Source organism: Musca autumnalis, unplaced genomic scaffold, assembly GCF_047663935.1.
Source record: "Musca autumnalis isolate F117 unplaced genomic scaffold, ASM4766393v1 scaffold_5, whole genome shotgun sequence".
NCBI lineage: Eukaryota > Metazoa > Arthropoda > Insecta > Diptera > Muscidae > Musca > Musca autumnalis.
The window spans coordinates 22902847-22916634 of NW_027412088.1; the positions used below are offsets into that span (position 1 = coordinate 22902847).

Below are 13788 nucleotides of genomic sequence, written 5' to 3' on the forward strand. Positions count from 1 at the left end.
ATGTCAGAGAATTTATCAATCATCGCTTAGGAGAGATCACAATTTCCTCAGATCCTCGGGATATCTTCACATTCGAATACCCGAAATGAGACCAAATTTTCCAGCAGAAGCTTCATCATACGAACCCTGCAGACGGTTAAAGTGTACAATATACACTGTACTTACCGCCGATGAATAGTTGTACCCTGCGTTATATGACTGATGTTAGTTTGCTTCGTTCAGATCTTATCATCGTCTCCGTTAACAGTTCACCCGACTTCTGACCGTCGTTCTTTTAGAACCATGGAAAAGCTGATTAGCGGGCGGTCAGAGAATTTACCAATCACCGCGTACAAGAACTACCCATTCCCGAATAGCAGAGAGAATTTTCAGGTAGTCATCACAGCTTCAGCTGCTCTAATACCCGAAATTAGACCAAATTTCCCAGCAGAGCCAACAGGACTATCGAATGAGCATGATGAGCTTTAGTCGTACGAACCCTAAAGACCTAAGAGTTAGGAAATTCACTCTTGAAGAATAACAGAATAATCAACAGAATAATTTGTTCGCAACAGTAAAATGACTCTCAAATCCGGGAAAGAAGGTTGGTAGAACGATTTCAATGGGGTGACACAGATCCGAAGAGCTGTCCGTATCATCTTAACCGGCAATTTATAGAGCACCCCCCTCTCAGTCGTGGAGGTACCACCGTAATTTACGATGGGCGATGTTATTCGAAATGTGAAATCATCTAAAGTTTTGGTCCCACACGGAAGCTCAACGGAATCTCTAAATAACCTCCTCCTCAACCTATCCTTAGCCACCCATATTATAGCAGAAGCTTGAAGGGTGGTTCCAACACACAACCCGGTCAAGAGTGCCAGCAGTGGCGAATCGTAAGGCCGATAACCCTCTTGTCGCCAATAGCGAAGAACTGCTCCACATGATGAGAAACAGTTTCCCAGTTCCCAACATCAGCATGGATTCCGGAAAATACAGTGTAGTATTACACACCATATTCTGGCATATCATCCGAGGAGCAAGGCTCACCAAGTCGTGGTGGCTCTCGACCTATCGAGGACATAGCGAAGATTCCTCTCCGCCGTGGACAATTAACTATATGTGTGGACACTAAGGTGGTTTTAACTCAAAGGGGAAAAATCGATGTCGGATTTTTTAGGCGTTTAGGTTTGTTAGATTGTAAGATTGTCAAAGTTTGAGCACAATCGGAATATATTAACACCTACCACTGGGTCCTCGACATTTTTTGTTCAATCGCTGAAGAAATTTCTTTTTTTGGCTAAAAACCTAATCCTATAAAAATTGTGAAAATCGGCTCGGATTTTAATATTTAGATATATATAGGACCCATGGAAACTTTGAGGCCATAATGGCATGTGTTAACATATTCCGATTGTGCTCAAACTTTCGTCGCCTAAAAAAATCCGACATCGATTGTTTAAAACCACCCTAGTGGACACTAATCTCTTGTGGAATTCAGAAATAGGAAGTCTAAGTCCCGTAGAATGAAACAGGGAGTTTCCCAAAGCGGGTTTATGTCTCCAAAACTATTTAACCTTTACCTTTCTGAAATTTCAGACGGCGTCGGGTCCCAGGTGATAGGTTAAATATCTACATAGCTTAGTGCATTTCCTCCATCTGAGGAATATGAAACAAGTATGAAAGTATCAGTCAGCTGTGCCGACAGAGATATACCCTCAATCACGGATCTAAAGCAGAGAAGTAAACATATTGAGTTTTTGGTCAAATTTCTCAAGAAGTCGAACAAAATTCTACCGCACAACTAGGGCCGCAAACACAGAATCTTGCCAAAAATTTAAAAACGATCCCAACGAGTCTCTAAATTCAACTCTTTTCAAACTTTGTGTCGAGGTACCCGAAAGGTACAACGTTTGGATCAAATCGGTTTCTCCCTTCGAGGGTTATCTTACGAACTACTCAGTTTAGTTGGTGCTGGCAGGTTTTTTGGATATTCCGAGCCATTATCTCACGAAGTTTGGACTTGTCCCGGAAAAACATTGTGCCGTCATAACAGGGTCAGCATGAATAACTTTCTGGAAAATGTTTCAAAACGATCCGAGGCGAGCTGTTAAACTACACTTTTCCGAAATTTTGTGTGGGAGGTAACAAACGGTCCAGTCCGACATTGTTCATATTCCAACCTGATACATGACTAGATGAAATAGTACGATGTCCAAAGTTTGGACTATTCAAAAACTCCCTGCGGGAGCTATCTTGCGGATGGTGCCGTCAAGGTTTCTTAAAGTTTTTAGACAATTATCTCAGGAAATATGGACTTGCCCCCGAAAAAATTGTACCTTCGTAAATGGGACCGCAAGGACAACCTGCCAAATGTCGTGTGGGAGGTACCCGAAGGAGTGGACCGATATAATCCATATTCGAACCCGATCTATTGCCTGTAAGTAATATTACAATATACAGAGTTATGGGCGCCCCCGTGGTGCAATGGTATGCACACCCGCCTTGCACTCAGAAGGTATGCGACCAAGCGACATCAAACATTTTCAACGATGGCAAAATTACCCCTCAGTAATGTTGGCGACATTTCCTGAGTATTTCAGCCTTGTAAAACTTCTCTACAAAGTGGTGTCTTAAGGCACGCCGTTCGGACTCGGCGACAAACAGTAGGTCCCATATCATTGAGCTAATATGAATCGGGGTGCACTCATTGATATGACAGAAGTCTCCCTTGTCCCTTATGGGATGTTTGTGGAACAATGTACAGAGTTATGACCAATTCGTTTACTCCCTTCGAAAGTAATTGTGCGGAACCTATAGTCGAAAACATGTTATAGGTTAAGTGTCTACATATCTGACCTAGTACAGTTCTTTTATCTGAGAGTTATGAAAATATCCGCCGCTAAATCCAATGCCATACTGTTCACCACCTGGACGGCTAAAGTGAGGCTCTCCCTGAACATATAATACTACATAATATCGGCCAATCATTCCACCCACAAACTACCCCAAAAAACGTTTGATGTTCAAGTCGTCGGTGCAAGCCACAGCTATTTGCGACAAGATTAAAAGTAGGATCTTGGTCCTCAAGTCGCTAGTCTTACAAATCAAAATATAAGTTATGAGGAGCAAAATTTTAGCGTTCCGCAGTGGAAGAATTTTCAAACATGACAGAATGTCGTCCTGAGGGCTATAAGAGGGTGCTTCCTCATAACACCAGTGGACCACCTTCATGAGGAGATGAAGATTTTACCGGAGTCTTAGTACAACAAGATATTGTTAATGCAGTGCCTGCTTTGAGTGTTATCGCCGTGAGCATCCTTGCCAGAACCTCTAGATTAATGAGGCTATTAGTAGAGCTGGCAAACTATCGATAGTCAGACTATCGTTTTGATCACTGCGGCAAGGCTTTGTTTATATCGGACTCAGAAGCAATTATGTTTTAAATAATTCGCGACAGATAACCCAAATATCTCGTTGTGGTGTCCGACGTAACCTTTGTTTTACGACAGCAATCAAAACGATAGTCTGACTATCGATAGTTTGCCAGCTCTAGCTATTAGGCGGGCTTGAATAGCAGTCACACTGATGAGGCTGCACAGGCAATTCAAAGAGGTATTGTGAAGGCCCCCACATATATCGCTGCAGAAGAACGCTAGATGCCAGGGCAAGCACGAGTGGCACGATACCCAACACATGCCCTGCATGTGGATTGGCCCGACTCTCTGCATTTGTTTAATTGCCCAGCTAAACCCACTCAACTGCCTCTTGATTCTTTGATAAGCTGGCAAAAAGTGATATACGAACGAGAATATTGGCGATGCTACAGCAATAGACAGCAGGGCTATATCGACCCTAAATTGTTTGAAACTGATTTCGCCTATACATATTTGGAATTTAAAATCATAATTTCGAAGAGGCACATTTTTATCGCATCAGCGTGATTATACTCTCATTAGCCTAATAGCCTCGGCACATAAGAAGCATGGCATTCTTGCTTAAGTCATATCTGATAAAAGACTAAAGACCAAGTTCGACCTAATTCAAATGTGGTTCAGACATTTCTTTATTCCTTTCCCTGAAACGACTTCAGCCAGAAAGCCAGCCGCCTATGTGTCGAGGCCTTATGGGCTGAGGGTATAACGAGTTTATAAATTTCCAAATTTATTTTTTAAATAAAAGGTTTTAAAATAAATATTAACAGCCTGTTTTTGTATGTCGAAACGAAAATGTGTGCGAATGAAAAACACCCAAACTTTAGTTTTTGAAATTTGTTTACCTTTGTTTTTGCTACAAAACAAATTTGAAAAACATACACGAGTTTGGGCGGGTATCATTCGCACACATTTTCGTTTCGGCATACAGGCTGTAAAAGTTTTGAGATATTTTTATTTCTTTTATATTTTTTTTGTTGTTTTACAAATTACCCACCAATTGCTGTAATTGTGAAAATCAAGAACATATTTTAAACTCCGCACCCTTCCACAAAAATATTTCAAATTTCTAACCCATTTTCTTCTTGCAATATTCTTTAAATCTTTACCCCCGCCTTTAGGGTATTTAATGATGGCATCAAATATTATGCGGATAAACCGAATATGGTTGTTAAGACCTTTTTGCGATTGGAACGAGATTTTGATATGCATGTCAAATATTGTAAAACCGAACCGTTAGCTCAAGAATTTCTAACATCGAATCGAGAGGCTATTACATTTTTTCAGGTAAATTTTCAAATTTTATTGTTCATCATACCATTGACAAACAGATTTTGGAATTTGCCAGCTCATCTTGGCTAGAATAGTCCACAAACGTCATTAACCATTCAAGATTTATTGCAACAACAACACCAACCAAGTACTAAAATTATTTTTAAAAATAGAAGATATTTTATTATGGGATATTTTTAAATATCGCCCCCATTCACCTATTTTGCCATAATGATGATGATGATGCGGATGATAATGATTTTGTTAACGTTGATGAAAAATAGATCAAGTGGCATTCATTGGACACTCATTTTCACTCCCACAACTCCCTGCCTTTGCCGCTTTTTCTTATTGGGGAAACTGTGACAGTGTGGCTGTCATCAACCTCATTATGACTAGTTACAATGCACCTGCATATTTTTGTTCTAGTTTTTTGTTTGTTTTATCACTTTTTTCCTCTCTAATTTTTATTTTATTTTTGGGGCTATTCTTTTGATTTGGCTGTTGCGCAGCATAGAAGCAAGTTCAAGTTCATCAAATCACCTAATTTTGTTAATTCATTAAGTGTAAATTTACAGCCTGGGAGCAAAAAAACACGAGTCTTATGCTTTTTTTATGATATTCTTTAACATATAAGGTGGATCTGTTCAAGGTTACCCAAATAGTAAAAAACTCATAAATTGTTTAAATTGACCTAGAGAATGTTTTGTTTTGAATATCCAAAAAATCGTGTTCGATTTTTATGTTCTTTTATTTTCAATTAAGTAGCTAAAGAGTATCTATCTCCACTTATGTAGCTGAAGATTTTCCAAATGAGGCTGCTGATAGTTGGAATTAATTTTGTTGATATTGAAAGTTCATTGGAATATTTATTGGGTCTCCATCTGTAAAATGTTTTTGATTGGCAATGATATTTTCAATGATGTTCACAGGTGCCCTTCTGCTTTGACCATGCGAATGAACTCTTGCTACAAAATCTCCGGTAGTCTGGTATAATAGGGTGGATTCTATAATATTGAAAACTATACTAAAATTACAATTCTATGCGATTTAAGCAAAATTGTGCGTCAAAACATCAAAAATGTCACTATATTTAATATTTAATATTTAATATTTAATATTTAATATTTAATATTTAATATTTAATATTTAATATTTAATATTTAATATTTAATATTTAATATTTAATATTTAATATTTAATATTTAATATTTAATATTTAATATTTAATATTTAATATTTAATATTTAATATTTAATATTTAATATTTAATATTTAATATTTAATATTTAATATTTAATATTTAATATTTAATATTTAATATTTAATATTTAATATTTAATATTTAATATTTAATATTTAATATTTAATATTTAATATTTAATATTTAATATTTAATATTTAATATTTAATATTTAATATTTAATATTTAATATTTAATATTTAATATTTAATATTTAATATTTAATATTTAATATTTAATATTTAATATTTAATATTTAATATTTAATATTTAATATTTAATATTTAATATTTAATATTTAATATTTAATATTTAATATTTAATATTTAATATTTAATATTTAATATTTAATATTTAATATTTAATATTTAATATTTAATATTTAATATTTAATATTTAATATTTAATATTTAATATTTAATATTTAATATTTAATATTTAATATTTAATATTTAATATTTAATATTTAATATTTAATATTTAATATTTAATATTTAATATTTAATATTTAATATTTAATATTTAATATTTAATATTTAATATTTAATATTTAATATTTAATATTTAATATTTAATATTTAATATTTAATATTTAATATTTAATATTTAATATTTAATATTTAATATTTAATATTTAATATTTAATATTTAATATTTAATATTTAATATTTAATATTTAATATTTAATATTTAATATTTAATATTTAATATTTAATATTTAATATTTAATATTTAATATTTAATATTTAATATTTAATATTTAATATTTAATATTTAATATTTAATATTTAATATTTAATATTTAATATTTAATATTTAATATTTAATATTTAATATTTAATATTTAATATTTAATATTTAATATTTAATATTTAATATTTAATATTTAATATTTAATATTTAATATTTAATATTTAATATTTAATATTTAATATTTAATATTTAATATTTAATATTTAATATTTAATATTTAATATTTAATATTTAATATTTAATATTTAATATTTAATATTTAATATTTAATATTTAATATTTAATATTTAATATTTAATATTTAATATTTAATATTTAATATTTAATATTTAATATTTAATATTTAATATTTAATATTTAATATTTAATATTTAATATTTAATATTTAATATTTAATATTTAATATTTAATATTTAATATTTAATATTTAATATTTAATATTTAATATTTAATATTTAATATTTAATATTTAATATTTAATATTTAATATTTAATATTTAATATTTAATATTTAATATTTAATATTTAATATTTAATATTTAATATTTAATATTTAATATTTAATATTTAATATTTAATATTTAATATTTAATATTTAATATTTAATATTTAATATTTAATATTTAATATTTAATATTTAATATTTAATATTTAATATTTAATATTTAATATTTAATATTTAATATTTAATATTTAATATTTAATATTTAATATTTAATATTTAATATTTAATATTTAATATTTAATATTTAATATTTAATATTTAATATTTAATATTTAATATTTAATATTTAATATTTAATATTTAATATTTAATATTTAATATTTAATATTTAATATTTAATATTTAATATTTAATATTTAATATTTAATATTTAATATTTAATATTTAATATTTAATATTTAATATTTAATATTTAATATTTAATATTTAATATTTAATATTTAATATTTAATATTTAATATTTAATATTTAATATTTAATATTTAATATTTAATATTTAATATTTAATATTTAATATTTAATATTTAATATTTAATATTTAATATTTAATATTTAATATTTAATATTTAATATTTAATATTTAATATTTAATATTTAATATTTAATATTTAATATTTAATATTTAATATTTAATATTTAATATTTAATATTTAATATTTAATATTTAATATTTAATATTTAATATTTAATATTTAATATTTAATATTTAATATTTAATATTTAATATTTAATATTTAATATTTAATATTTAATATTTAATATTTAATATTTAATATTTAATATTTAATATTTAATATTTAATATTTAATATTTAATATTTAATATTTAATATTTAATATTTAATATTTAATATTTAATATTTAATATTTAATATTTAATATTTAATATTTAATATTTAATATTTAATATTTAATATTTAATATTTAATATTTAATATTTAATATTTAATATTTAATATTTAATATTTAATATTTAATATTTAATATTTAATATTTAATATTTAATATTTAATATTTAATATTTATATTTAATATTTAATATTTAATATTTAATATTTAATATTTAATATTTAATATTTAATATTTAATATTTAATATTTAATATTTAATATTTAATATTTAATATTTAATATTTAATATTTAATATTTAATATTTAATATTTAATATTTAATATTTAATATTTAATATTTAATATTTAATATTTAATATTTAATATTTAATATTTAATATTTAATATTTAATATTTAATATTTAATATTTAATATTTAATATTTAATATTTAATATTTAATATTTAATATTTAATATTTAATATTTAATATTTAATATTTAATATTTAATATTTAATATTTAATATTTAATATTTAATATTTAATATTTAATATTTAATATTTAATATTTAATATTTAATATTTAATATTTAATATTTAATATTTAATATTTAATATTTAATATTTAATATTTAATATTTAATATTTAATATTTAATATTTAATATTTAATATTTAATATTTAATATTTAATATTTAATATTTAATATTTAATATTTAATATTTAATATTTAATATTTAATATTTAATATTTAATATTTAATATTTAATATTTAATATTTAATATTTAATATTTAATATTTAATATTTAATATTTAATATTTAATATTTAATATTTAATATTTAATATTTAATATTTAATATTTAATATTTAATATTTAATATTTAATATTTAATATTTAATATTTAATATTTAATATTTAATATTTAATATTTAATATTTAATATTTAATATTTAATATTTAATATTTAAAATTTAATATTTAATATTTAATATTTAATATTTAATATTTAATATTTAATATTTAATATTTAATATTTAATATTTAATATTTAATATTTTAATATTTAATATTTAATATTTAATATTTAATATTTAATATTTAATATTTAATATTTAATATTTAATATTTAATATTTAATATTTAATATTTAATATTTAATATTTAATATTTAATATTTAATATTTAATATTTAATATTTAATATTAAATATTTAATATTTAATATTTAATATTTAATATTTAATATTTAATATTTAATATTTAATATTTAATATTTAATATTTAATATTTAATATTTAATATTTAATATTTAATATTTAATATTTAATATTTAATATTTAATATTTAATATTTAATATTTAATATTTAATATTTAATATTTAATATTTAATATTTAATATTTAATATTTAATATTTAATATTTAATATTTAATATTTAATATTTAATATTTAATATTTAATATTTAATATTTAATATTTAATATTTAATATTTAATATTTAATATTTAATATTTAATATTTAATATTTAATATTTAATATTTAATATTTAATATTTAATATTTAATATTTAATATTTAATATTTAATATTTAATATTTAATATTTAATATTTAATATTTAATATTTAATATTTAATATTTAATATTTAATATTTAATATTTAATATTTAATATTTAATATTTAATATTTAATATTTAATATTTAATATTTAATATTTAATATTTAATATTTAATATTTAATATTTAATATTTAATATTTAATATTTAATATTTAATATTTAATATTTAATATTTAATATTTAATATTTAATATTTAATATTTAATATTTAATATTTAATATTTAATATTTAATATTTAATATTTAATATTTAATATTTAATATTTAATATTTAATATTTAATATTTAATATTTAATATTTAATATTTAATATTTAATATTTAATATTTAATATTTAATATTTAATATTTAATATTTAATATTTAATATTTAATATTTAATATTTAATATTTAATATTTAATATTTAATATTTAATATTTAATATTTAATATTTAATATTTAATATTTAATATTTAATATTTAATATTTAATATTTAATATTTAATATTTAATATTTAATATTTAATATTTAATATTTAATATTTAATATTTAATATTTAATATTTAATATTTAATATTTAGTATTTTATTTCACATATCTTATATTTTATATTTAAGATTTAATTTTTTATATTTTATATTTCATATTTTATATATATTTAATTTTTATTTTATTTTATATTTCATAATTTATGTTTTATATTTGAAATTTTATAATTTATATTTCATGTTTTATATATATATATATACATATTTTATTTTTTATATTTTATATTATATATATTTCATTTCGGGTGCCACCGTGGTGCAATGGTATGCACGCCCGCCTTTCACGCAGAAGGCCGTGGGTTCGATTCCCCGACCAGGCAATATCAAACATTTTTCAACGGTGGCAAAATTACCCCTCAGTAATGTTGGCGACATTTCCTGAGTATTCCAGCCTTGAAAAACTTCTCCACAAGTGGTGTCTTAAGACACGCCGTTCGGACTCGGCGATAAACAGTAGGTTCCATATCATTGAGCTAAATATGAATCTGGGTGCACTTATTGATATGAGAGAAGTCTCCCTTGTCCCGTATGGGATGTTGTGGAACAATGTTTTTTTTTATATATTTCATATTTTGTTTTTTTACATTTTACACTTTATATTTTAAAATTTATATTTTACATGTTTATTTTATTTTTTAGCTGTCCACCCTAATGTTTGAATTTCATAGTTTATATTAAATAACAAAACCAACTGTTTATAATTTGTTTATTTCTTGGTATTCGACAGTGAATTAATTTTTTAATTTGTTTAAATAATATTTCTATTTATTCTGGAAAACTCCTTATATACTTCAAACATTTACTAACCCATAATCATGGAAAACATTGTCAATTTTCCATTGGGAAAGGAAGGGGAACATGTTTTCACACTTCTTTCATATTTTCAATGGAATTTTGTTTCTCCATTCCAAACATCAACGGCCAACACTGAAGAAGAATTTTGGAAGATTTATTTGAATTTCTTGCATTCGTTATATGTTTTTTTATATATGAAAATCTGTTTGTATGACGTCCGTCTGTATGTCCCATCTGGTTAGAATAAATATTAGGAAGCATCGGTCAAAAAGCTTTCATTTCCGTTCGTTATGCGTAAACACAATGTTCGTCGTGATATCTAATCGTACCGATCGATGACTTTGCTGTTGTGTTGAACTGAATTTACGAATGACAGAGCGAACTTTTGCGATCGTTAAAGCTTTTCGGAGAGTAGAAATGAAAATTTAAGGAAAAAGAAGAAGAAAAACAGCAACTAATTTCATAATTATTGACGAAGAAATTATGTGGGGGATTATTCATGTGCTAATGAGGGACGGGTTGAAGGGGGGTTGGACGGCTGTTTGCTGCAAACACATGCCACACACAGAAGTTCATAGATATTTATTTGTACATACAGACATACATACATATAGACAAATATGCAAATATATACTAGTTGGCTAGTTGAAAATTCATTGCGGTCAACCCAATTTGTATTAAACCAAAACAACCGAAAATTTTGTAATTTCAATGTAGTAATTCAATGAAAAACGAACAAACAAAAACTAAATAAACACTGATTAACAAGGAAATTAATTAGAATTGGTATTAATCAATTTTATGTATATAAACATTGGTAAATATGTACATTTACATACATATAAAGTTTAATCAACATTTAATTAAATAACAAGTTAAAAGTTTTGTTAGAGAGACTTAGGTGATAGTAAAAATTACGGAAGGGTCCCGATCAACTTTAACACAGCAAAGATCAGGAAACCAAGTTTAGTTAAAACGATTTTTTTCCAGAGCGTAGCAAATAAATATGTATGTTTCTACGATACCCCATGATATTAAAATGGTTTCAGGAGATTTTAATGGAAAATTGGAAAGCAGAATATCCTTGGTCTAACATTTAGACTTTACAATCAAATTTCCGACAGTGGAATGAGGTTAATGGTTAAAACCAATAGTAAATGGTAGAAGCAATGTTGGCGACATTTCTATACAAGTGGTGTCGTAAGACAGAACTGTTTAAACCCGGAGACAGACAATACACTGATGATTGAAATATTCACCGCCTCCTTTCACAAGAAATGAGATAGGAAATTATGTTATAGTTACAGAGGCGTAGGCGAATCCTGCATATTATCCGAACGGCTATACCGATATGAGTTATGAGTTGCGAATTCAAAGATGTTGTTTAATACAGCTCTTAATCAAGAATATTGTAAGCAGTAGGGTGCATACTAAAGCAGGTAAGGAAAACGATATTTGTCGTAAGTCTAAATCAAACCTTCACATAAGAGGATGAGTCAAGAAATTCGAGAAGGAATGCATAAATTCTGTTGTTCTCGAAAAAACAGTAGAAAATAAGATGTGGAAAGGCAGACACACATAATGAGTATAGAATTATTTTTCTCGAATGCTTTTCTTTAGTTGGAAAGTGTGAAATTGGCGAAAATAAAAAGGCAAATCCTTAAGTTCTTACCCCAAACCAACACATACGAAGACGTCGAACTTGTCAAGAAGACCTTTTATAGGAGGCTGCAGGTCATGTCAATAAACCTCCATCGGAGTGATACTTCCGGGAGAGGTATTCGATCGAGCATCCGAATTACAATTTATATGAAAATGTATTTTTAGAAATACTGAGAAAATGAACACTAGCACTGTTGACCAATCCCATGGAAGCAGGTTCAATACACCGGATTGACTCGGAGAAATCTTCAACCAATCACCTCAACAATTATGTGATTGTGTTCGGGTATTTTCCCACCATAGATGCTGTAATATATCACGGAATGCCTGATCCGGGCTCTTTTGCTCCAAACTTCTCGGGATCGAGAAGAACCCCGGGCTATGGATCCGTTCCGTTTGTTGGAAGGCAATAAACGTCTGGAGCTAGGGGACTTCAAACCTCATCATGAGCTATGGCATTCGCTCCTAAGGGATACATAAGTGGCCGGGAAAACTGATAGATCCAAATTTTGCACGGTGGCACATGATCTCAAAAATGACGTGTCCTGGCAACATGCCATTTTCCTTGGCTCAGACCATCTTCCGATCATTGAATACCCGAAATCAGACCCAATTTTCCAACAGAGGCGACGGGACTAGCAAATGAGCGTATGTAATCTTTCCAAACCCACTACCAAATAGGACTTATAATTTTTGTAACTGAACGTAGTTTAATACCAAACAAGTGAAAAAGTGTCAGTCGGCTTTGCCGACTGATATATGCCCTAAGCCAATGTGAAGTGAAACTTTTACCTACGGACAGATAGAATGTATTTAAGGCCTCTTCAGAATTTTGTTGCCCTTTTTGGACATTTGAACTTGCGACAAAAATGTGGATTAGGAATTAACTGTACTAATGTTGAACTTTTGTGGGGGAAGTACCTTTAGGGAGGGCCGATGTGGGTTATTTTAGAAGTTTAACTAAATTTTGACAAAATATTAGGAGATCCAAAGTTTGGACCAAATTGATTGTCCAATTCAGGTGATATTGTCCTAGCATTTTAGTGACATTATTTAAATATTGGGGAGAAGTACCGGTAGTTGTGGACCGGTATTGCCCATGAAACTAAGTTTGGATATAATATGACGAAGACCAAATGTTGGTCCAAATCGGTTGAACAGTGCA

At 25.5% G+C, this 13788-nt stretch overlaps 1 protein-coding gene across 1 annotated transcript in view; it reads left to right on the forward strand.

The window, feature by feature from the left end:
• Positions 1 to 13788, forward strand: part of Obsc (Obscurin) — a 132180-nt gene that overhangs the window by 36977 nt on the left and 81415 nt on the right. Inside the window, exon 6 of the mRNA XM_073957013.1 lies at positions 4535 to 4700. Coding sequence (XP_073813114.1) covers positions 4535 to 4700 — 166 coding nt within the window. The remainder of the gene's footprint in view (positions 1 to 4534; positions 4701 to 13788) is intronic.